Raw genomic sequence first — 26,285 nt, 5'->3', positions numbered from 1 at the left:
ACACGATACAAAAGCTCATGATTATTCAAGTCACTGCCCTTTTGTGTTAAAAAACTGAAGCAATACTAAAACTTAGCCAAATGTTTTTCATATATTTAAAAACACACACATATATTAAGACTATGAGAGAAGTATATATGAAATCGTTATGCAAATAAGAACATAATGTCATATATGTTTCTACTCATGAAAAAGTCCCAAGATAAAACAGAACAAAAATGCTTCCTACTATTAGCAGAAAGGAGAAAACAAACCAATCCCCAGACAGACTTTGTAGATCATATCATTAGCTCATGAGGTGTCTTTTGCTCACCAGTGATTTGGTCTAGAAAGTCTAGATTGCAAATCCTCCTTGTACTGGACTTACACAAAATTTACAATTGAACACATGCAAAATTAAAAGGAAACAGTAGCACAGTATTGCAATACTTGTAAAGTCAAAATGCCAATTAAATGTTTCTCTTCCTAGCCAGCCTCTCTGTTGAGCACACAGGGATACCCAAGCTGCAGTGCGCAAATATAAGTTGCCATCTACAGACTCATATCCTGCCAACCAGCTGTGTGCAGCAAAAGCTGAACTCAGATACTAAGGGACACAGTTGTAAAAATAATTAGGGTTTTAGCATCAATAGAAGAGGCACATTTTCCCACCTCAGTCCTTTCCCTGAAATATCATTCAAACTGCATCCAAACCCAACCTAAAACTTCCCATACAGAGCAAAAGACTAAAACATTGCTCATTCAGCATTTAACATACTGATTTTTTTTAAAATCATAAATATGATTAAAAGATTTTTCACAGACCTTCTGGAAAAAAAAAAAAAAAGAACACTGTATCTCAATAATCAATTTGGTATTTTCATGATTTTCTCCCATGGGTATTCAGGTGAGGGAATATATTACCTCGAGCGGTTTAATCCTTCTGCTGAAAGTATTTTATTTCACCTATATAAGTAAAAGTTTGTGGTTCAGAGACTGAAACTCACATATCTTATTTTCTAGGCCACTGGCTCTGGAATTATTATTACCTGTAGGCTATTTTAGAAGAACCACAACCGTTTCAAGAGGAATGTCAAATGTTTCAAGAGGAGAGAGGTCAATTTCTGTAAATTTATTGACAAGGACAGTAAATGAACAACAAATCATTGGTCTAACTTTACTAGGCATGAAGTAGATTAACATTTTAAGTGACTGTACTGACCATTTGAACTGCTTTACAAGATGATTATGCTTTAAAAGTCTCAAAGGCTTAAAGGTAAGTGGCAACGACACTTTTCAATAGTTTTGGAAGGCATAAAGTTGAAGCTTATTGTCCTTACTCCTGTTTTAAGCATTTTAATCCTGAAATCTTACACCATTGAAGCAGTCTTAGAAGAATCCTAACAATTTTACGTATGAGCAACACACCCAGACCACCTGAAATAATAAAAAATATGGAGATTTTTTCATTTTTTTCAAAGACCTGCTTGTGTTGGAATCTCACGAAACATGATCAGCATATCCACTATATTCAGTAGATTACAGAAAATACTTTCAATTTTTAAAGCTGTTCAGCTTAACGTGGAAGCAAAAATAGTTCCCTGGTCAGCACTTAAGCATGGACTGTACAAATAAATCAATAATAACACCAGCCTAAAAACCCAGTAAACAAAAAACCAAAAACAAAACGAGAGAGAGAGAGAAAAGATCATCAGCAGCACCTAAATCCTTGAGTTTCTTCAAATTATATTTTCTGTAACATTTTGTATTACTAGCTGATTAAGCCAGTATGAAAATACATTCCTTGCTAAATTCATTAGGGTTATATTACCCACTTTCCCTACACCAAGAATGCTGCTATGGGGAAATGAACTCCAGCTCAGCCAGACCGATTACAATATGTCCCATATATCTGCCATTGCCTAACTCAGTGTACTGCAAGCTATGCTCAATCTGGAACAGATACCCTAAGAGAGAAATCACTTCTGATCAGTGGAAATCAAACCATCAGTATTAGCCCTTTAAAGTAGTGCATTAGTAAGAACAACATGGGAATTCCTTGGACCCATTCTTTGCCACTTGATCAGTTTTGTTAGGGAAGGCTGATGTGTATTTATCCCAGTATCTTTGAAGGGCTCTTCAAACTCAGGCATACTACAGTCACCTTGCTTTCCTCCTGGGTAATGATATTCTACGTATCTTTCAAGAACTGATATGTAGAGATGAATGTGCTAATGTAATGAGGAAATTGAAGAGTTTTCCCTGATCAACATTTGCAAAAAAGAATCTATGCATTATAGATTTCATACCTGTACAACCCCATATGGTGGTGTTGTATAATAACACCTGTATGGGTTTTTGTTGTTTTAGTCAGACTCAAGTTACAGAGAAAACATTCTAGCATCTATTAACATCTTGGCATTGCTGGATGACTTCTTAACAACTTGTTGCCCTAATCCCAAAACACAAAACCTTGCACTGTTTAAAGAAATTACCTGTAAAAGTCAATGATCCATCTTCCGCAGGACCTATACACAAAAGCAATTATTTTCATATTTGTCAAGCTGGGTTAAGATACTTTCTGTTTGTTTAGTGCTAGTAATATTGAAACAATTTCAGTAGTAAGTCCTGTGAAAGAAACCAAAGTCTGAGTCCTTTGTAACAGTATCATTAGCATCAACATAACCGAAACATAATTGAATGCAGCCTTGCATCTGTCCACAGCACACTTCAATAGGTTTTAAGAGCTTCAGGTATATCACTTTCCAAATCACTCTGACAGTTTTCTGTAAATCCGTATTTGTCTGCGAATTAAATACTTGCAATTCCTGTTTCAGTCAGTAAGCTGGACCAATTTAATATTTAAGTCCATATAATTAAGAAAAAACTTCACATTTTCCAAAAATTTGCCTCACTTAACTACAATTTCAGAGAATTGTCTAATACAGCATTGTACAATGAGTTACACATACAAAAACAGGGACATCAGCTTACATATGAAATGGAGGCTTTGGGAACTGAACAAGCTTTAGGTCAGAGGCCTCAAATCCCAGGTGACTGCTTTAGTCCTTCTTTATCAATGATGTTCTTAACACATTTGAAGTTAACTAAGTATCTTTACTTGATCAGGGTGATCAGATTTCCTTTTTGGTATTGAATTTAAACATAGCTTCTGATGTTGCCCAAGTAACAGCACTATGGAACACTCACCTTTCACCACAGCAATAAAAGCTGAAGTCATCCATATTCACTCACATAAATATCCCAGTGAAAGTCATATCAGAACTTGTGACTGCTCTTTGACTTTTTAAAGGACATATTAAGGAATTAATTTTACAACTAAACATTACACTGGCAAGGGCATGATTATAGTCTGATGTTATTGGTTATTTAGTTCAGGTGAAGCCTTGGCTCCACACCAGAACCAGCAGAGTTGCATTATGCTACATTAACCAGACTACTTCCTATGAATGCAAGGCTCTCTACAATAACAGTGATCTCTCACTCATGATATGCTCTTTAGGACTTTGGACCCACTTTACTGCATGTAGACTTTCAACCCTGGAACAACTGCATGAAGATCTGCTATCCATTACTGGAAAGTCAAGCTTCTTTTTGGAGCGCCTACAGAGAAATTTTCAAACCCAGAAGCCCACAGGACATGTAATCCTTCACAGTGAGGTTGAGCACGGCATTCTATTTATGATTAACACATAGAGAAGTGGAAAAGCTATGAATCCTAGAAGGATGCAACAGTCATTATTTTGAGGTGGTCTAAAAATTCTACCAACCAGAAGTTCTGCAAAAGCATGGGGATGAAAAAAAATCTGAGGCTAAGCCTCATGTCACCTTAGCAGCATAGACATCAAGATGCAAAACCTTGTATAGTTTCCAGTGAGTAACTTAAGACTCCATAACTTAACCTACTATGAAGTTCTGTGAGCAGAGAAATCCAGGAGTGACATTAATAACAGAATACAGAATGCTCTTCAAGCAAAAATGAAGTGTCAAGATTTTATCTTCTAACATCTGAGAAAGAATGGTGTAAATTATTTGCCACAACAGCATAAAAATATAGCCTTCTGTAGCACACAATCTAAAATTATGCCACAAGGCCAGCCCATTTTATTGTGTAGTTGATATCTTGTTGGAAGAAATCCAAACATTATTTCTATTCTTTAGCAAAATCATTATGTGGATAGAATTTGGGCCAATATGTGCGTTCAGCAGCTTTCTTACCTTAACCTTTTTTTTTCGTAATTTAGTTAGGACAGAACTGTCTTTACAATGCTGTGGATAAGCTACAGCAAGGGCCTCATCTTAAAGCTTCCATTTTACGGGCTGTGAGTCCACTAGTTCATTTTATTTCACTACAAGCAAATAAATGCAAAAAGAAATACAAAGCCATAAACAAACACTCAGATAATTATGTCAACACACCTTACTGGTAGCCACATTCAGAAAAGCCATTAGAAAAAACACTCAAATAGTATATGACTCTTCAACTACATCAGAGTCCCAAGAAATCTCTGTAAGCTAATCCAAAATTAATCATTTGCATTACAGTTAAATACTGTCCCTTCATCTTAAACACTCACAAGCTTCACACAGCTTACATAATTCTGAAACTTCTGATTAGACATTTCCACATGGCAAGAAGAGACTTTGAGATTATCAACTGATCTATTAATCCACTAGTTTCATACCCATCTGTTGCAGAGGTCCTTATAGAAACAGATGGACGCAGACTTCTACATGCTGAAGATAATGTGCAGGCTTCTGCGTGCTTCTACTTAACAGAAACAGTTTGATGTTCCATGTATTTTATAGATTCCAGACTTCTCCTAAATGCATACAGTAAAATTAAGACAAACCAAATAATCTATTAGCACAACTGTAAGGTGTTGCAGCCTTTGTTAGTATTTGCCACTATCCAGAAAGAACAGATGCAGGCATATTGTATAAACTGATTCACTCAAAGTAATGGTACAAGTAATGTTTTAAGTATAAACTTGACATGAGATAGTTTATTATTTTTCACAACTTGCTCTGAAGAAATTAAAATATACTATGAAACCTAGAACTAGAATCAGCAGAACACTTACCGTCCAGAATGTGACTCAGTGTGGTTTTATACAACCTAAATTTTATAATTTGCAATATACTTTTTAATACTGTAACTTCTAAAGGATAACAAGGTATTCTCAAAGTGATACAATGACAACAGGAAAAATAAGTCTTCTTTATTTCTGCTTTCTCCCTTTCATCATTAATAACAGAATTGTTGAGATTGGAATGGACCTCTAGAAACTGTCTAGCCCAACTGGAGGAGGTTTCTCAGGAGTATGTCCAGTCAAGTTTTGAGTATATCCAAGAATGGAAACTCCACAACATCACTGGGCAATTTGTTCCAGCATTCAATGACTCTCCCAGTAAAAATTTTTGCCTCGCGTTTAAATGGAATTTCCTGTATTTTGATTTCCACTCACCGCCTCTTCTCCTCTCTCTCACTGGGCACTACTGAGAAGGGTCTGCTCTCTCTCTTCATCCATCAGTATTTACAGACATTGCTCCGGTATTACTGAACTTTTTCTCCTTCATGCCGAACACTCACAGCTCTCAGCTTCTGTCTGTCAGACGCTGCAGTCCTTTCATCAATTTTGTGGCCCTTCACGGAGCTTGCTCCAGAACATCAACATCAGTCTTTTACTGGCATGCCCAGAATTGGGCATAGCACTCCAAATGTGGTCTCATATAGTTATGGTGCAAGAGACGGACGGCTTCCTTTTGTTGGGCAATGCATCGTGCCTCCCTGGAGGCTGCTGGCTGCACTTGCCACATTCATCATCTGCCTAGGTGACTGAGGTGAGGCTGACTACTGGCCTGTGGTTCCGCATAGACACCCTTCTTGAAGACTGGGTTGACATTCACTTTCTTCTAGACCACAAGAACCTCCCCTTATCACCAGATCTCTCAAAGATCATTGAGCATATCCTTACAATGACGTTTACCACTTCCTCAGCATTCTCAGGTGCACCCTACCAAATCCCACAGACTCATGTATCTCATCACTGGTCCCAATCTTCACATCCCTGACCAGTTCTCCCCGGTTTGTACATATCAGGTCCAGCAAAGAGCCTGTGTTTCCCTGAAGAGGCTGCATCCATTTGCTGCAGTACTCCAGCAATGTAAGCTATCCCACTATCTCTCTGTAATCCCAGTGACATGATAACCCTGGAACTGATGCAGGCCTTGAATTCCTTCTGCATTAAGCCAAGAATTGTTTTAAAATTTGTTACAAATAGCATCTTTAAAATAACCCAGTTATTTATTTTTATTATATACATATATTATCTATATATATGTTTTATATATTATTATTACAATATAGTTATTTAGTTCGTCATTTTAGCCTGTTGCCCAAAAGAATAATTACACATACAAAATAACTCCTTCAACAAGAGAGAAAAGGAAGTAACAACCCTGTACATTTTATTGGCATTCAGGTACAGTCGCATTACAATTTATCTTTTCCTTTTTTTTAATTTTTTTTTTTTTTAACCAAAATGCAATATTAAAAAAAACATTAAAAGCCTGATTGGTCAACGAGCAGTAAACGCAAAATCAGCTCAGAAAAATGGAAATGAAAAAAGAAAGGCACAAAGAGATCTGCTTTGGACATATAACTACATAGAACTTCACATTTATGGCCCAATTTGCTCAACATTGTAGTAACATTTTTTCTGGACTATAACTTCTTTCTGCACAGGGATCCAACACAAGGGTTACTCTTGGGCTTAGAAATCACCATTGGTAAAGATGCACGTGGCTGACAAGATACAGGTCTCTTACTCTTCTTCATGTTAAGAATGTTCTCTTCCTTTGGGGGAGGCACATGTATCGGTTTCCAAGGAATGGGGTTACAGTATGCTGGAGCTGGATACAAATTTCTATCAGCGCTCCCTAAAACATTTAGAAAATATACATAACTAAGAAGGAATATTTACACTACAAGTTTTCCAATGCGAGCAGTTATAGTAATTACCTGGACTAAATACAACACAACAATGCCTTCAGAGAAAGCAGAGGCACAGCACATAATTTAAGTGATACAAAATAATAAGTATTGCACCTTCTTGGTTTTTAAACAGTAACTGGCATATTCTTCATTTCTACTTAAAATAATAAGCAGATTGAATGCTCAGTCCTTTGTGTTCTTAAAGCTGTAAATGCCTACAAATTGCCTACTTTGTTTTACCCAACCACATGCTGGATACAGTTCAAAGTTGTAACACATTACACTGAATGACACAAGTGAGTAGACAAATATTTTTCAAAAACCATTTAAATAAATGATTGCAGCTGTCAGTATGTAATGCAGGTCCAACCAAAACATGACGGCAATGTATATCACTATTTACAAATAAATGTAAGCAGAATAGTAAAGGTTGCTCACCTGCTTACATGTTTCACATGTTTCTTAAACATTCAGAGACCAGAATTTTGGTCTCAAAATTACTTCTGTTGCAAAGTCAAAGAGAAGCAATTATTTTTGTTGCATAGAAAAGTAACGTGTTTTCAAACAAAAAATGGAATAGGATTACAGAAGCCAAGGAGGTGCGATGCAAGTGAAAAGCGAAACAGAAATTTTAGCTCAGAGTACAGGTTGATGCCCCTGTCTCCTTTTTCAGGCAGAACTTCTGTCAGCTTCTAACTGTTCTTGTGTCTCAAATCCCCACCTCTTTTCTAAGGGGGATTCAGGCGTGCTAAGGTGACACACACCTTCTGTAACACAAAAATTAACTTTACAAGGATGATGACTTAACTAATTTGCTTCACAGGACCCAGTGATTTGCTCTAGTGATTCCTATGCCTGGTAAGAAAAATCAGATAAAATCCTAATTTGGTACACTACATATTTATTTCAAATAATGTAATTTTCCCCCCTCCAAAAAAAAAAAAAAAAAAGGCTAAGAAAAATACACAAAAGGTCTCAATCTGTTTCCCTGATTTACACCATAGTATAAGTAATCATTCCTATGTGCCAAAATACTAGATAAATATCTTAAACAGCCTTCATTGTTCATTAAAACATTAGAAGGAAGGAACCACAAACTGAAGTCACTAAGTATTTGTGTATTATATGTACAAACCTGTAGACTTCCCATGTGGGAAACCATAACCATATAAGGCAGGTTGTGGTTTATTTCTAGAATTTTGCAGCCACTCCTTAAAGATTTTCTCTGATCTTGTTCTCTTTTCCAGTAGTTCAGCCTCCCGTTCTTTTTCTTTTTCCTGAAAATAAAAAAAAAAATTAAGGTACTCCTAGACAAAGCCCTGTAAAATATACACAAAATAGTAAGTAATTTTTTTGTAGATTTCCAGACTGCTGAATACATTTCAAATATTTCCTCAAATATAACCATCTCTTCCCAACAATGGAAAAGATGCATTTTTTGGTTGAAGTCTGAAAAAAAAGCCCCAATCTCCATGTTACTCCAGTGTTTCCCTGAGAAAAAATCAAGGGCTATTAACAAAATGTGTTAATATGCATCTTACTTTGCTGGCCATACTACAGTGTCTTTAATGCACTAACATTGCAACCCTTGAAAGATTTTTATTCATGTACAATACTGTATATTCATGTACAATACTTTTATTCATGTACATTTGATGTCAGCATATTCAATGTACGATTTGAACATATCAAATCTTAATCTGTAATAAGTTACAGATTAAGTAACTCCATCCAAATAAATAATCAGTTCATTAATACCTTCTCCTTTTTCTTCTTTTCTGCCTCTTCAGCTCTCTTCTTCTTTAACCATTCTTTATACTTTATGTCAGCCTTTTCTTGTAACTGCATTTTTTCTAGTTCCCTTGTGACTTTTTCCATCATTTCTTTGCTCAGCTTTCGTTTCCTTTCTCTTCTTTCCTACATGAACCATGTCAAAGAAACAGAATAGAAGTTTTTTCAATGAGCAATTCTTTTGAGGAATACAGGTAATTTTATTACACAATTACAAAGAAAATTATCATAAACCTGAAAACATTTGTGATATTGTAAGCTCTTTGAAGACAGAATGTATTCATCGTTAGATTCCAGGTATGACAGACCTATAAACTTGTCAAAAAAGATGATAAAATTTTTACTTTCAGGTCTCCTCAGGTTTACTACTCTGTTTTATTTATTCAGAGATTTTTTTAAACACTTCAGACACGTCTCAGTATTCCTGGGAATGAAATACATGTTGCAATTCTCAACAACGGTGTGTTAGCTTTACTTGCCAGTGAATCTAGAGCGAACTACAGTTCCACATGGAAGTCAGGTAAACTGCCCCCTTCTAAGAGTCATTGAGATATGCAGATTGTTCAGCACACTTAAGCATAAATTAACAGGGAAAAAAAAAAGTACACATAAAAATCCAGTTCATGTTTTGGGGTATTCTCATAAGTTTTTTATACTATATAGTTTATTCACATGAGGACTACTTCAATAAATCAACCCACACATTTCTCCTGTTCAAATTATGGAAGGGAAAATAAGAAAACACATTTTAAAGTAGGCAAAATGGTAACCTGAGTGTGGAGTGAAATTGCTGCCTGTATGATTTGCAAGACAGAATACACTAGAGGTATCATTCACTTCTACATCTTTTCAGTGTGTGTGTATCCAACATCTATGTTCTGAGGACCTTTCTCTAAGCAAACAACCACGTACCCACTGGCCTTTTGTTGATCCTGAGAGGGAGGCATTTTCATTTGAAGAGTAACAATAGCTCTCATTTCTTTTCCTTGTAACCTTCATGAAGTGCCTAGAATCTACTGATTTGATACTATTTCTGCTTAACTCACTTAGCTCTGAAGCAACTGCCTACAAGTAGAAGCAAAAATCTACCAGACAAGTTGTGCACATGACTTGGAGGAGAGGCACAAGATTCAAGAGCAGTTTCCTCTTAATAGAAAAGAGCTGTTGAAAAATAATATGTTGTTTTTCTTTTAGGAAATCTTCTACTTATACACTACCCTGCACACTCCTCTTGAGCAAAGGAGATGTAATTTAGCAGAAACTTATACTGACTCAGAAATATTACAGTTGGCAGTATGGATATCAAAAGTCTAGAACTACAGCGGCAAAGTATAATAAATAAATGAAATACAGGAAAAACACATTCTCAAGAAAACCAGAAATATATTCCCATTCCCATTTTACCATTATATACCACCATTTTTCCCATTAAAAGAACAAAGAGGCAGAAAACTAGAGCTCCCCCCGTGTGCCACTCCCCCACCTTTTTCCTGGGTTTACAGCACTTATGGAAAATCCAATTATGCATTATGAAGGAGAAGCTATAATACTGCAGCTGAGGACCACCAACAATTCCTTCTGTCTGGTCTAAAACAGACTGAAGGTTCAGTCTTGTTCAGTGCTTGTCCCCCCATACCAAAACTACCAATAATCCAATAAAGTAGCATATAAAGAACAAAAACTTCTGCTTATATTGCTCTGCAACACATTTACCTCATTTCTGCCAGGAAAGAGGCCAGTTTACAGAACTGCTGGAATTAGTGTATCCTGTTCTGTTTGCCAACACCAGAAGCATTAGTACAATTTTCCCTGGGCACTGTGGGATGTCCCCCCAACTGCACCCACCTCCTTTTACAAGCTATGCTTTATTAGCTCTCTCTACCCTAATCTCCAAGGTGGATGTTTCTTCACCTAAAATCATACGGATACTTTCAGTAGTACTGCTCCGGTATATTCTTGTCAAATATTTTTATTTGACAACAAAGACTTCTTTGTGTACACAATGCACACAATTGCAAGTAGCTTTTTAGCTATTTTTCTAGCTATTTTCTCCTTGATTTTTTGTTATTTGGTGGCATTTTTTCCATTTTGCTCCTAAGACATTCTAGCAAACATCAGCCTAATCTGTTTTGTATTCATATATTCATTCAAATATGAATACACACCAATTTCAATGCATATTCTGGAATATAAAACTACACAGAGTTATAAAACAAATGGTCCTATTAATATGACTTCACAACATTGAGGCCTGTACATGTGATAAAACTATATCCAACCAAAACCAATGAAAAAATACATTTCATTCTGGGAACTAAAAAAAGTTGAGTTTCTGAAATGTTTTTATGCTAATGAAGCATGGAAACAAGATCTTTCTTAATATGAAACAAACAGTTCCATATTTTAAAATGTTAAAAAGAAAAAAATAATGGGTTTTTTGCAAATTATTTGAACATCACCTCCCTGAAAAAAAAAATAACCAATTGTCTAAGCTTTCTCTCTTTATTCACCTAAATTCATCTCAATCTCTGTTACTCAGAGCTGTTTTTCTGTCTCTTCATTACTAAATACTCCTCAAATGCACCAACAACTCCAGTTTTAAGACAATGGTTGTCTGAGACACATAAAAAGCATTAATGTAAATGAGAGATATAGGTGAAATCAGTGATTTAAACCATGGGAGAACGTGGCTTACAAAGATTTTGCACATTTTGTTGTTTGCTAACTTACTTCTGACATACATAAAATTAATTTACAAAACTAAGGATCATCCAAAACTACAGTCCTTAGGCTCAGGGTCTTATTGTATAAAAGACATGAAAATAAATATAGGAGAAAACTGAAAAAAAACAGGCTACTTCTATACCTAGGGGAATGGTTCCATAATGGAAAACCATTATAAGCAGAAAATAGACTAAATTTTTTTCTAAATACTATAAAAGAAAGACAAGGAAGCTTCTTAAATTATGTATCTGAAATCACAATACTTAGATGAGTTTAGCTACTATTGAGGCTGAGTCAAATTAGGCCCTGTGTAAACAATAACATGCCATACACACTACCATGAAAGCCACAACTATTGCTAAGTGTTACTTCCAGTGAGACATCCTTAAGACAGGGAGACTCCCTGCAGAATTGCAGACTTTACACTGTCTAGAAATTTTTCTGCTTTCTCTCACAATCAGAGCAGATTTTCCTTCATAAAGTTAGTGTACACCATATTCCCAGCTGCTTCAGTAACCTGATGCATGTCAGACTTCTGTCATCCTGACCATCCCAGGTTTTCTCCCATCCTCATTATAAAAGTCTATCAAAAATGCTATGAATGTGCATATTAATGTACATGTTCTTCACTCCTTTTACTTTCCTTCCATGCATATGTGAAGGAAGAAATTACTTGGTTATGCTTGGTGTTGTTTTAGGTTGGGTTTTAAAAATTCTCTTTGATCTTGTGCTCTAAACAGTCACAAACTGTTCACTAAACCACTAGTAAATTTACATACACTAAAATATGGTTGCGGGTATTATATAAATTAAGGTATTGATTGTAAAACATCCAATTACTCACTGCAGGAAAGGCTTGCTCTCCTGCCACCCTAGCCAAGCACATAATTAAGGAGAAAGGATACAAATCTACCCTGAAGGTTCACAGCTCTGTGCTGTGATTCTATCAAGTCTCAGAACCTAATGAAGTCTGGGTTAGGTCGGTACTTGGGAATCCCCAACCCAACACAAACATCTGTCCCACAAAGAAGTGATGGTGACTCTGTTTGCAGCATGTCTCTTACTGAGTCAGTACGAACTATTAACTTTTCAAGAAAAAGCACATCTACGTGTGTGTGGGGAATGGTCAAGGGGGTTTTAAAATCTGAAGAAGTGCCCCACTTCTTTCCTGACAGAAAGTAGAAATACTAAATGATTTTCCATGCAGGAAAAAAAAGACCCTAATTGCTTTTGAAACAGAGCATTATATCCAACTGGAAGAAAATTACTAAAATACGTATTTCTGTATTTTCACATCAATGACTAAATGAGAGGTTGGAACGTGTAAAGTGCAGAGCTACTTTCTGTTCTGCATTTCCTATGTAGACTATCACTGAGTGGAAGTATTTCCAGAAATTAATTATGCAATTGTTATTTTTAAGATCCTTCTCAAAGCAACCCTTTCTATCTTATGGTCTGCAGAATGTGACAACATTTTTTTTTCACATATAAGCGTTCTACTTCACAGTTGTTTGCTGACAGCTAGCATATTCTAGCATCAGTTAATGCTGACTGATGGCAAAACACAGGAAAAGCCCACACTGCCAACATCAGAACAGACATCCAAATTTACCTTTCTATCCTCATAATAATCATGGACATGAACCACTTTTAGGAGTCTTGGAAATCTGGGTTGTTCAAAGAACTGTAATTGCCTTATCAATTTTGCCCTACAACACAACTCAGTGACCAAGCCCAGCCCACACGAATACTTTGTTGTCTCTAGAATTTCCATGTGAAAACAACAAGAGGCTGGAAAGGAGGTCAACCAAGGTCTGAGCTGCAGAAGTCTCTTGACAAGCAGGTTTATATCAATTTACTGCTGAAAATCACACAAAGTCAGTGCAGACCCTACTGCAGTCTGGGAACTGGAGAATTACTGGATCTTTCTCCCAGACTGTGTTCATTTCGTGTGGGGACTCAATGTATGTGACAAGCAGAAAGTTTTAGTGTACTTTGTTCCTGGAACACCCTTGAGATCTTCAGAAGAATGTGGACTCCACAAATGTTGCTGAAATACATGAGCACTCATATTCACCTGTCACACTGAATTCCTCTTCCAAAACACCATCAAAAACTCATTCTAACACTCACCATGAGAAATTAGTTCATTCTACTTACAGAAATCTAAAGATAATTAAGATTCAGGTACAACATAAAATTATAATCATGGCATTGGTCATGCATGACATCACAGAAAAATTTTGTGTAAAAACTTTTCAGGTCCAGAGAGTAAAAGACCCACAATATACAAAAAAAACAAAAACAAAAACAAACAAACAAGAAAAAAACCAAACCAAACCAACAAACAAAAAAAACACCCTAAGAAATTAAGCCCAGACTCACAAAAAAATTTAGATATGTAAAGACAGACTTAGGTATCTAAACAGAAGATTTTAATTCTTAAATGCAGTTGGTTCTATGATTGGAAAGCATTTCTACCAAAAAGCTTCCCTCACAAACACACTTCTTGAAAGGGTTCAGTCTTAAAAAGAGGGGACATCTTAGCATCTCTTTCAAGTCTAAACCGTCAGCAAACCATAGTTCACCAGGTCTACATTAGCAACCAGTGCTTTGACCCAACAACAGTTCAGCTGTAAGAACATTAACCTAAACCAGGGAAGATCAGTATTTCATTACATTTCTGCCAGAGGAGATTTCAACTAACACATCCCCAAGCTGCAGGCTGGGATGACAGGATTCACCACCCTTTCTGTGGTAGTGGTACCATTCCTCACAAAATAATTAACAATTCATTGGATGAAAGAAAGAACATGAGCAAGCATAGCTTTTGAAATTGAAAGTCATGCTCAAGCTGTTGAACAATCTGCACTCTGTATTAACCATGCTGAGATAAAAGACACATTAAACAAAAAGCCTTTGGTGTAAGAGTTGGCATCTAGGTATCTCTTCTGGAAGGAATGAGCACACCAAAAAGGGAAGTCTACTTCAAGAACACTGTCATTCATTACTATACAGTGTATTGGTTCTAGGCTTTCATATACTTCTTACTGCTTTTTGCTTCTCATAAAGACTATCAGCCAACAGCACAGTAAATGGTAAGAACAAAATTTTCAATGAAAAAGCATTCAAACAGAACTTTTTCATCCCTTACCTTGTTTTCATTAAAAATTGTATTTTTGGGTAAGTAAAGGGGACTTATTGAAAAGAAAGGAACAATAAAAACAGTTGAACATTCAAACTATTTTTAATGCTTGCTTGGTCATAATTACTTTTAAGGAAGAAAAGAAAAACTAAATGCTGCCTTATTCGCCATTCAACAATGCAGAAAGTATTAGAAATGCTACAGTCAATTTCAGATTGGTATTGGAATAACTGGTTTTTCCCAATGGAAAATTGTTACTTCACTACTTGTGCTCTTACAACTTTGCTAGGTGTCACATTATTAGAGCATAAAGAATTACATGCAAAGACTAAATATAAGGATGCTACCAAAATGAATTTCATAATTACAGTTATTTTGGGATGCAAGTATTCCTCTGGGGATTTCTGTTACTGTTGCAAGCATATGTATAACACGTGTACTGGGTTTTGGTTTGGATGGAGTTAATTTTCTTCACAGCAGCTCCAGTGGTGCTGTGTCTGGATTTGTGAATAAAATAGTGTTTGTTGATAACACAAGTTATCACTAAGCAGTGCCTCTAAAGGTTCAAGATCTTTTCTGCTTCTCACCCCATCCCACCCCACCACTGCACAGTCTGGGGGTGTACAAGGAGCTGGGAGGGGGCACAGCCAGAACAACTGACACCAACCAACTCAAGGGGTATCCCAGACCACACTGCTCAGCAATAAAAGCTGGTGTGAGCAAGTGAGGGGCTATGTGGGGTCTCAGCTGCCTCCTGGAGCTAACCTACAACAATACATAAATATTTATATGTACACACACACACACATATATAGGAATTGAATACTCTAGATATTTCTAAGGTCATGTTCTATTGACATTGTAAAAATGAAGCAGCTTTGCAGAGTCAGTAAAGATGGATTAAAAATGAATTGAAGATACCAAATTAGATTGCAGAAGGTCGAGTGCAGTGCATCAGAGCTTTTTTTTAAAAAAGGCCATCAAAATGCTGTTGTCATCAGGCTTGACCTTTAATCCTAATATTTTATTCAGAAATAATTCATAAGAAGTTCTGACTGTGATGACAATGTTAAAGAATTAAACAGTCATGGCAGTTTACAGGCTCTTCACAGTGTATGCATTCACAGTGCATTTCTCAAAAGTTTTTCACACTTTGATTTAAAAACAGTACTTTGATTTAGTCAGTAATTTCACAATTACAGGTACCTTACTAAAGTGTTCAATCCCACAGCTGATGATAAGAATGAAAGAGACTTCACATTACAGGATCAGAAATTCAGATAAAACAGGAAGTGAACACCAAATTTACTTGCTCAGCATTTCTAACCATAACCACTTCATTTTTTTCAATATCTCAGAAATAGAAGTTTTAGTTACATAAAAAATCATGTTATGTTCATTTTTCTTCAGTAATCAAAAGCATGCTTAGAGTTATTTTAAAGTTAAAATATTTTAATTGATACTTGCCTAAAAGTCAACAAGCAATTTACTGTTTGCCCACAAATGGTTCAACTTTAAGAGGGAGAAAAAGCAAGACTCTTTTTGTCCAGGAGAGATTCAGTATTTTATGAAAATTTTAAAGGCATTACTAGATCCAAGATAGTGCCTAAAAATTGATTTTATTAAGCTTTTAATTCCTAGTGAGCTGAAATATTTTGTCATGAACAAATATTTGTATAAACATCTTTCATGGCTTAGAATGTTCTTTGATGGCTCATATTTCAAAGTATTACTTCTAGTCCATTTACAACCTTTAAGAACCACAAAAGTTATTTACATAGAAGAATACTAAATAGCTAGGATTCCTTCACTTTCAAAAATGGTTTCTGTAAAGTGATTCGAAGAACAAGAAAACTGCAATGGCATATAATTTTTAATCTATATTAAACAATTTAAGAAACAATAGTGAACAAAAACAGTGTTCAAGCTTTCCTTCCGAACCTCACCCTAAAGGTGTATACTGAACAGCTGGAGAGAGCATCACAACTACAACTGCCATGCAGGAATACTGGCTTGACATACAGAAAACCAGAATTCTTTTACGCATACACAAACGTTTTACTTCTGACATAAACGTCTCTCACATTCACAGTACCGAGACTCTTCCAGCAGTGTCTCCTGGTGCTGGATGCTCAAGATGAAGGAAGAAGTGTCATGGATGCTCAAGTGTGCCTTACTTTTTTATCACTACAGTACTGAGCAATAGAAAAGGAAATAGACTTGGGGAGATTACAGAGATAAGATCCCTGAAAGTACTGCCTCTTGCCGAACAAAGCATTTTTTGCACTCTACACACAGGGCTCAGAATCAATAACTGAGTTTCAAAAAGGTGGGTGCTTCATGCAAATTTCAGTAAAAAAATACTGCAAGTACTGCCTCAAGAAGCATCTTTTGATACTTCTATGGGGAAATGAAATGTTTTCCAAACAGGAGATACAGACATGCTCTCCAAGAAAATTATATCAACTGTGAGTGCTCATGACTCTTACCTTAACTACAGGCGAAATCTTGATGCATCTTAGTCACTGAATTGATATATTCATCCTTCAGTCTGTGCCCAGATCCGCAAATAATCTTGTGGAAACTTGAAGTGGGACAGTCCATGCAGCACAAATGCTAATATCCCATGTACAGCTGAGCTTTTAAGTTCAGTTTATCCTTGATTTGAGTGTGGTTTATAGGAAAGACTAGCCAATGAACCATCTGATTTAAATGAAAATCAGCTTACTTTTCAAAACACTTGGGACATCGTCTAAGGATGACCCTATGCTTCCAAAACATAAAATGGCAAAGTCCAGACACAAGTATGTTTTCTCTCCTGTCCTCTAGGCCAGTGTGATTACCATAAAAAAAGACCTCTTAATCCCACTGACAACAGAATGTAAATTGTTAACCTGCAAATCCACAAAGTTCCAAGGAAAACCCAAATAAGTAGAAATTTATGGAAGTTGAAGGAGGTGGTAGGGGTAATGAGGAGGAGACAGAAGGAAAACTGCTGCTTTTGAACTGGAACTATTTTAAGAGGCAGACCAACTCTTTCAAGCCAATGAATAGTTACAGACACCCAGAATTTAATTTTCATTTAAATTTCATTTTGGAAGAGGAAAATGGAATTGTACGTGCTGAATAATACATCTACTTTTTCCTGTGTACTTTAATTAGTAATATAAATCATAAGAAATTAATAGAGCAGGATAGGTTCTGCAGAGGGTTTTTGCCAATTATCCAACCAGCATTAAGACTAAGATTAATTAGGTTGGATCTAAATATATGTTATGCTACTGGTTCGAGGCTGCATCTGAAGGAGTTCTAAAATCACGAAAACAAATGTATGAGGTCTGCCCATCCACCCCAGCTAGTGCTGTTTTTCGTGAATTTTCATCTGATTTTATTCAGAAACAGAAGCACAGAACAGCATGCAACTGGCATTGCTACAGACCCTAAGATGATGAGCACACACCCCCATGAACTGCCAGGGGCTGAACATGCCCTGGTCTCATTCCTACTTCTGCCACCCAGTGCATATGCTCACTTGGTGTGACACAGCTGTTACAGAGCCCCACTGAGACCATGATTCTGTCTGTTTCTGACCCTGGACTCAGGCACCCCCTCAAGAGAACTTAAAACTTTTGATCCCACCCAGAAATTAATTACTGACTGAAGGAATTCCCAGTTACTAACTGTGGTCTACTGAGAATTCCCTCAATCTGGCCCCAAACCTCAATTATCCCTCCTAAACCATATCCTACGGTAAATACTCTTTGCCTGTCCATGGTTATATTTAACTAAATCCTTCTTGCTCTACTTGGTGTACGAAAAATTGCACACAGTCAAGACGTATGCTTAACCAATAATGTTTGGGCACTGAACCTGGGAAGTCTGGATACATTAAAGACTAAAACTCCAGCTATAATCAGCAGAGGGCTACTGCACAAGATGTACACCACTTGTCAGTTATCTGACCACTCAGAAAACAAATCCCTTTGTACCTTACAGGGAAAAAAAAAAAAAAAATCAGTCCTGAAAAACTGTTTAGGTGCTTTGGCATGTTTTTGTAATTTTCAGTTAAAGCAGCCATTTACTCAGCAAACTGAAAACATGGATGTACAAACAGACTGAGTAAATTTTACTTAGGTTTACTCAAGCATGGCATGTACTAGAGTATTTCCAGCCAAAGTAGTACTTACCTCTTCTCTTTTTTTCTGGACCCATTCCTTGTGTTTCTCTTCAGCTATCCTTTTTCTTCTTTCACATTCTTGATTTTGCTTCATTTTCTCAAGCTGTTTATTCATTTCCTAATTACAGAAAAAGCATACATTTCAAATCCGTGGTGACCATTTATAGCAATACTGGCAATAGTGCTGCAGTTAAAACAATGTAAGGATTAGATTTTGGTATTTTTCCTTCTTTAAGATTTTGGAGAAGAAGAATGGCAGTCAGCACAGAAATACTATGAAATATAATCAATGAAAATGCATAATTTTTAGGATAATAATTGGAAATACATATTTTAATTGGGCTTTGGAAGCAATTAAATGTATAAAATCACTCCTCAGTTTATTGAAATGCCTTTTTAGTCAGCAGACTATTAATTTCAAGCAGTACTTTCCTACAATATTTAAAAATTACACTGAATACTGCTCTGCATTGTGGAAGGTATTAAAAGCTATGTGAAATATTATTCATCTGTGAGTTTTAGCACCAGAACTACTCAAACTCTGGGGCTTAACTCAAGGCTTACTAAAGCCAAAATCCTTGCAGATTCTAGCACATTTTGAAACAGGAGTTTTATTTCGAAGATGAGAGAAGAAATTTCAAAGTATATTTATATGACATACAGTATATATGCAAACATTTGTATCTCTCCAGTGAAGTTAATAAAGAAAAAACATAACTAAGGAGACAACTTGAGATGTCTAGATTCTCCAACAGTAGCATGAACACAAAGTGCTAATTTTCATTGCAAAATCAAACCTTCAAACACAGACAGGTGGAATTATTTCCATGAAACTGATTTTATGGTCTCCTACACTGCAGACAGTTTCAGTGAGAACCCCCTTTTCCTACGACATTGAATTTCAGTTTAGTAGGACATCAACAGAGGCTTACAGAAAGCTCAAACACCCACAGTACAGACATGGCTTGAAAATAAAGTTGTTGCTGTATTGAGGGAGTTAAAGCAAATAACATCTCCTTTGAGTTCCAAAACACCTGTATTGCAGGGATCCCAGTTTCTGCAAAAGCTGACGGCACTGTAAGCACCTTAGAAGACCCTACCTAATTCCACTCCAAATGTTTAGCCACATTTTTGACATTCAGGGCAGACTTGGTACTAATGCCAGCAAAAGATCTGGGACTTCACAGTTGTTACTCAGGATATCAGTTTAGAATACTTTTAATATACAAATGTAGCAATAATTTTTAATAAAAATATCATATATTTTAATCTCTTCTGGCATCTTACAAAAATGTTGATTATATTTTTCCCTCAAATACAAGCTTTCCACACTGTCTTGCTGCAGTTTAACATTTAATGTTCTGAAAATCTTACAAACTAAAAATATTTACCTGTATGACTATTTTCCACATGGGTTTAAGTAGTGTTTGTTCTATGACTGTTCTTAATATTTATTTGAGAGACATCTGCTATCTTACATTGATATTATCAATCCAGAATATAAATGGGAAGTCATCAAACATTTGGTGGATGTGGATTAACAGATCAAAGCATATTCCTCAAGTTTAACAAACTACTTTGGTATACTGCTAACCTGTAAAATTCTGTTCCTGAACCTTCCAGTGGTAGGTGTTTTATAAACAACATGAGGTAGCCCACATAAAACAGCTGTATGCTATATCCACTTTACAGATAATCACAGAGAGGCTAGGAAAACATTCAAGGTCAAATAGTCAATCAGTAACTAAAATGAGAAATTATCTAATTTTGGTGTGATTGTTCTAGTCACTACCCAATACTTCCCATTGGATTTTCACCAACAGTATCATTTAACTGACTGCAACTACAGACAAAGTAATCAAGGAAAGATAGAGTGCTCTCACTTAATTGTGTCCCAGCCCTGGTTCTCAAGAACTGTTCATCTGCAAACGGGCAAAAGACAGAATGAGGGGGAAAAATGCTGTTACAGGGATCCCTGTCCTGGGAAAGGGAAATTTTACACCAAACAGCTGTAAAATTACATGCTAAGTGGGTAACAACACTGTGCATCAAAACTAACCAAGCAGCTTGGCATACTTACAATCAGCACACACCCCATTTTGTTCTACAACTGAAATGCAGGCATACATACCCATGATGCAAATCAAGGAAGTAATTAAATAAATGTTTTAATCTTCTAACATCGAACCATTAGCTGACAGCTGGATAAACAAAATATTACACAGCACCAGTTCAATGAAGCATAACATTTAGCAAAAGAAAATGCATATAACATGAATCACGCCAGCACAACAAACAAAACCACAAACACTATGGGGCCCTAAGACACAAAAAAAAAACAAAAAGGAAAAAACAACTACTCGTTTTTCTACAACCAAGGAAAAGAAAATCCTGTGTTTGCCATCTTCTATTAGACTTAGAATCAAAATAACTGGATGTAACCACCTCTGCAACTCTAGCTTGTAAGCGGGCACGCAGCTCCTTCTCTTTGCCAATGAACCATTCTTCCCATGGTGAAAGGTTATCTTTCAAAGGCGACACTTTTCTCCCCCCTGCTATTTCAAGGTCTTCAGCCCTCCTGAATTAAAAACAAGAAACACAAGAGAATGTTATCTATAATGCACTTGATTGAAAAGTTAAACAGTGTTACTATCTTGAAAAAGTACTTTTCTTTTATGGCATAATGTGACAATGACATAACTTTTCTAATTGCTTAGTAATCTCCCTAATGGATAAGTGGCATTTATAATGCACTTCTGCTCAACCCCCTTACATTCTACATCTTACTTACTAAATTCTAGCTTGTTAGTGATTCTAAACTGTGGAACAGATTCAAACATTACCTTTTAGGAACTAAGCAAAAAGAATACCCCTAACAACAAAATGTCACGTCTCACATCTGGAAGCCAAGGAAAAAGAGATTTAACATTAACATCCTATCCTTGGTCACAAGATACCCCATGTATCAAGTGGTCTTTAGCAAAAGCAAAGCAAAAGCAAGAATGTTATTTTCTTTGTTCAAGTCTTATACAAGTGGATTCTTGGTACCAAGCAACCTCAGCATAAAGAATCCATTCATTATGAATCCATTCAATCCAGTAAGTTTTCCACCTAAAAACACTTTCATAGGAAATGTGCTTAAGAAATAGAGCTAGCATACAATACTTGATGGTATTATACAAGGTTCTATTAGACATTTAATAGGACATCTTATGCAAGTCACCCGTAACTTCCTGACTCATGAATAATGCAGCAATCCTAGCCCCAGGTCAGAAATATCTTTTATAATATTCTATACACATACTATTTCATAAATAACACAGTATATTAGGGTCCAAGTCAGCAAAATTTGAAAATATGCTGAGAGATTTCTTTAAAAGATTTCTTCTATCTGCCACAGAAACTTTTCTTGAGAACAAAGCAGGGAAACTAGACTTCACTTTACTATTTCATATGCATGTACAGGCTCTGGAAATACCTACCTACACAGATACTTCACTACAGTGAGGAATTCTGTTTGCTGAATCTAAGCTACAGAAGGAGCACCCAACAAGCACATTACGCCAATGCTCCAGAGATCAATTTTTTAAATGTAAGATATCTGGATTTTATCAATATGAAAGTACAACATTCACAGGACACAGCAGCACTCCAGTACTCAAGTGCACATTTTCTGTCCCAGTCATCTTTAGAATACATTTCTGTGGTAGAAAGCATTTGAGAACAATGTCAGTGCTGCGGAGTTTTGTCCTACTCTCCCTGTTGTTTTACCCGTATGTGTTTGCACTAACAGGACTCTCAACTGGTCAAGTCAGGGTAACTGATTTACACTGAAATCTACCTGAAAAGGTTTATTTTTCTAGACAAACTCACTTTTACAGTGTGAAATGCAGAATAACAGAACTGACACACAGACAATGCAAGGACAGAAGCAGCACAGACCAAACACTCAAAAGCCTAGCGCAGTCCAACACATTCTGCTGCACCCTAGGGCTTTTATGCTACAGCATTATTAAAGACCAAAAATTTAACCAAGACAGCTTTTAAACGCATACATATAATAAGAGATGCCACTTAAGAATGCCTAATAACACATTTCGTAACAAAACAAGTCTCTGAAAGTTTATTAAAGGATAAAGGATTATACATTCACATTCAGGAAAAAACCTGTAACGTTGTAGAGACTTGACATTTTGGGCAGGGATACTTCCTCAACACATTCTTTTGCTTTGTGTGATTTGCATTACGGCACCTAGTGGAACACGACTGACAAATTAAACCCACCTTAGAAAAAGTACTAGGAGAATGAATAAATTAGGAAAAATAGTATTTATTATGTCTTTTCTTCTATCAGTACTCAGAAAATTCAAGCTGTCAACTTCCCAGAAAGGTTATTCACAGTACTGGATTAAAAACTTACTGTAGACGAGTAAGAAATAACAGAAAATTAAGCTTGGAGGAAAGCACAAGCTCAGTATTAAGACCTGTTAGGAGAAACATTTCTCCAATACTGTGTCTAAAGCTCTCTGACAGCACCAGAACCCAGTCTTTCTTGGTGTGCATTGCAGCCACCAGTCACACTCTTCCTGGCACACCAACTATGCATTTTAAACCACACAGACCTCAAATTTCACAGGACCATTTTCTGAAGTTCTAGCAGTTATGAACTACTTCAAAGTAATTAAAATAATAGACTTCTTAAAATACCCCATTCTCAAGTGCACATTTATTTTGAAATAAGTGTCTTAAATCAAATAGACACATCAGGCATTAAACCTGAAGTCTGATTAATAGAAAACAGTGATTATCATTTGCCATACATTCACTAAGGTTACACCATCAAATGTATCACTGGATCCACAACAAAAGTATGAAAATGCCTAACAACATTAACAAGGCCTTGTTTTTACCCTTTCTCTTTTGCAAATATTGCATTTCCCACCTTGAGTATCTGCCTCCAGCTAATTTTTGTCTAGTTTTAAGAGGACAACAACAAAAAGATTCAGAGTGCATGCGTGCATGGGGGGGGGGGCCTACGTAAGAAGTGGTTTTTATTATTATACTCCCGAGATCTTGGCAGCTATACACAGAAGCTGCTATATGAACACTTGGTAGGCACTCAGTACAACATAGCAGCAGTGTTACTGAGAGGCAGTGTTTGCATCAGCAAAGCATCTATTTTGCCCATGGTTTAGTAAGACTGCCAACTCGGGCTCTAAAAGAGGCTGTCTTCAGCTGCATCTTCCTGCTGCTGGAGAATACTGCAGCAACAGGCCCGCGAGTTGGGAGCTGTTACAAACAGCCTCTGAAGCTTGCAAAGACACGCTGTAGCTTGAACAAACTGCAACAGAACTTCAAGGCACATGAACAAAATTGCTTACTGGGAAGTAGTATATGGAGAGGTAACAGAAAAGCTGAAAGAGAAGGGACCGGAAACTGGCTGATGTCTTCACTCTAAAGCTTCTGACGACACCTGAGCATTCTTTCCCTGGACTTCTAGCACATTTTGAAAGAAATGCTTTTAATTAAGTATAGTGCGATCCATATTCCTTCACTGCTCTCCATGGAAATTTGAGAACCATGTGGAAACCTGCACCCTCATGAAGCTCTGCTGTCCTTCCTTTACTCCACCGGCACTTCTAACGCAGTTCAGCCTTGCTAGTTACGTTCACCACCAGTTAATGCACAAGCCTGTGAAGTTTCCATCATGAAGTCGTATTCCAGAAGAGGATAGGCTCTCCCTGTTCCTCCCCCTTCTGTTATAAAGGGAAGAATAAGAATTACTTATTCTCCTGTCAAGCCGGCGAGATCCCAAATAAAAAGAATGTGTATTATGTTTGCATATAATTAAAATGGAATAAGATTAAGCCACCGGAAGAGGAGCTGCGCAGTGCATACATACAAAACTGACTCTGGGGCCAGCTATATACACTATGCAAAACAGTCCTTTAGTCTGCCAGCGTTTTTAAATCAAGGCAGGAAAGACTGTAGCTTTTTATCAGGCTCAGGTCAACTGCTTAGAGATGATTTATGAGCCCATAAAAACACTCAGTTGAGTATTACCACTGAGAAGACTTTCCAAAACACTAAAAAGGAATCAAGCGCTTAAAGCGCTTATCTATACAAACAAGCCTATATTTACGTAAACCAATGTTCTGTCCCCACGGTCTCCAGCGGAGGGAAGCGAGGGCAGGGCCCCGGCTGGCCAACAAAGGGCAGCCCCGAGCGCTGCTGGAGCCCGGTCCCTGCCGCGGGGTTACCTATGGCCCGGCGGGCTGACGGCGGCCGCCATCCGCTCCTCCTCCTCCTCACAGCCCGGGGAGCCGGACGGGGACGCCAGGGACAGCGGCGAGCCTCTGGGGGAGCCGAGGGGATCCTCGCCCTCAGCGGGCGGCGGGCTGAGGAGCTCGGCCCCGCCGGCGCCGCGGCGGTTACCGGCACTGCCGTCCGCCATGGCCGCCCGGCCCCGCCCCGCGCCTCCCGGCCCGGCCGACGCGGCGAGGGCCGAGCCAGAGCCGGGAGCAGCCGCCGGGGCGGAACCGGGGACAGAGCCGGGGACAGAGCCGGGGACGGAGCCGGGGACGGAGCCGGGGACGGAGCCGGGGACGGAGCCGGGGACGGAGCCGGCCGGCCCTGGTACGCTGCGGCTCCACCCGGCACACGGGATCTGACGGAGGCAGCCCGCCCAGGAGAGGCAGCAGGCCCGGGACTGCGTGCCCGGCCCACGGCTTTTCCAGGGCGATCACTAACACGCGTGTGCTAAATCTGTAGGGACTCTTCGCAGTTGTTCTTTGTTCCTTAACGTTTTCGCACACGTACAACACTCCAATAGACAGGAACCGGTGACCGCATCTGCAGGTGACAATCCCAACACATCAGAAGGCGGCATCAACGTTTTCGAACAGCCAAGTCAAAATTTGTAATCCGTACTTCCATTAAATTGCAAAATCCCGTTTCAGTTCCTCACAATTACTATCTTGATTCTGATTTAAAGTTCTAAAGGCTTGATTTTCATACACCTCCGCTAGGAAAACGGTGTCCTTTGCCTTCTCCATCAGTTAATTCTCCACTGAATCTACAACTACCTGTAATAAATAGGTCAGATTATTTATCTCTATATATATTCCTATACTACTGTTTGCTACTACATTCTTTGTCCGCCTTCTACTTGGGTTCCAAATCCCAGGAACACACAGTGCCCCCTCATTGCTTATGCTGGGCCACCCTAAACCCCCTCTTTTAGCCAAATCTTAATCAGGATCAGCAACAAACATTTGCATTACCAAAGCTTTTCATTACCTTCAAATTTCATCAACCAAGGAGATAACTGCTGATCAGCAGTTGCTAATTCTTTTTATAAAACTCTGAGTACAATTTTGCTGTGGCTAAGCAGTAGCATTACTGATATTGAGATACAGAAGTTTGAAAATTATTGTAAATTTAGCCGCTGC

General features: G+C 37.6%; 1 protein-coding gene across 1 annotated transcript; it reads right to left on the bottom strand.

Annotated features, from left to right (window-relative positions):
* Window positions 1-6,285: 6,285 nt before the first annotated feature.
* On the bottom strand, window positions 6,286-25,562 carry CCDC34 (coiled-coil domain containing 34). The gene is made up of 6 exons (XM_066187288.1): window positions 25,095-25,562; window positions 21,280-21,412; window positions 18,845-18,952; window positions 8,756-8,914; window positions 8,133-8,274; window positions 6,286-6,942 (listed from the first exon to the last, which is right to left on the bottom strand). Exons 1-6 carry the CDS (start codon window positions 25,286-25,288, stop codon window positions 6,728-6,730), a joined length of 951 nt encoding a protein of 316 aa, XP_066043385.1. The 5' UTR covers window positions 25,289-25,562; the 3' UTR covers window positions 6,286-6,727.
* Between the last annotated feature and the right edge of the window lie 723 nt (window positions 25,563-26,285).

Source organism: Chamaea fasciata, unplaced genomic scaffold (genome assembly GCF_029207755.1).
Source record: "Chamaea fasciata isolate MVZ Bird 193981 ecotype frontalis unplaced genomic scaffold, bChaFas1.0.hap1 SCAF_7, whole genome shotgun sequence".
NCBI lineage: Eukaryota > Metazoa > Chordata > Aves > Passeriformes > Sylviidae > Chamaea > Chamaea fasciata.
Note: the sequence above shows the minus strand (reverse complement) of the source record. Positions and strands in the feature narration are given on the sequence as shown.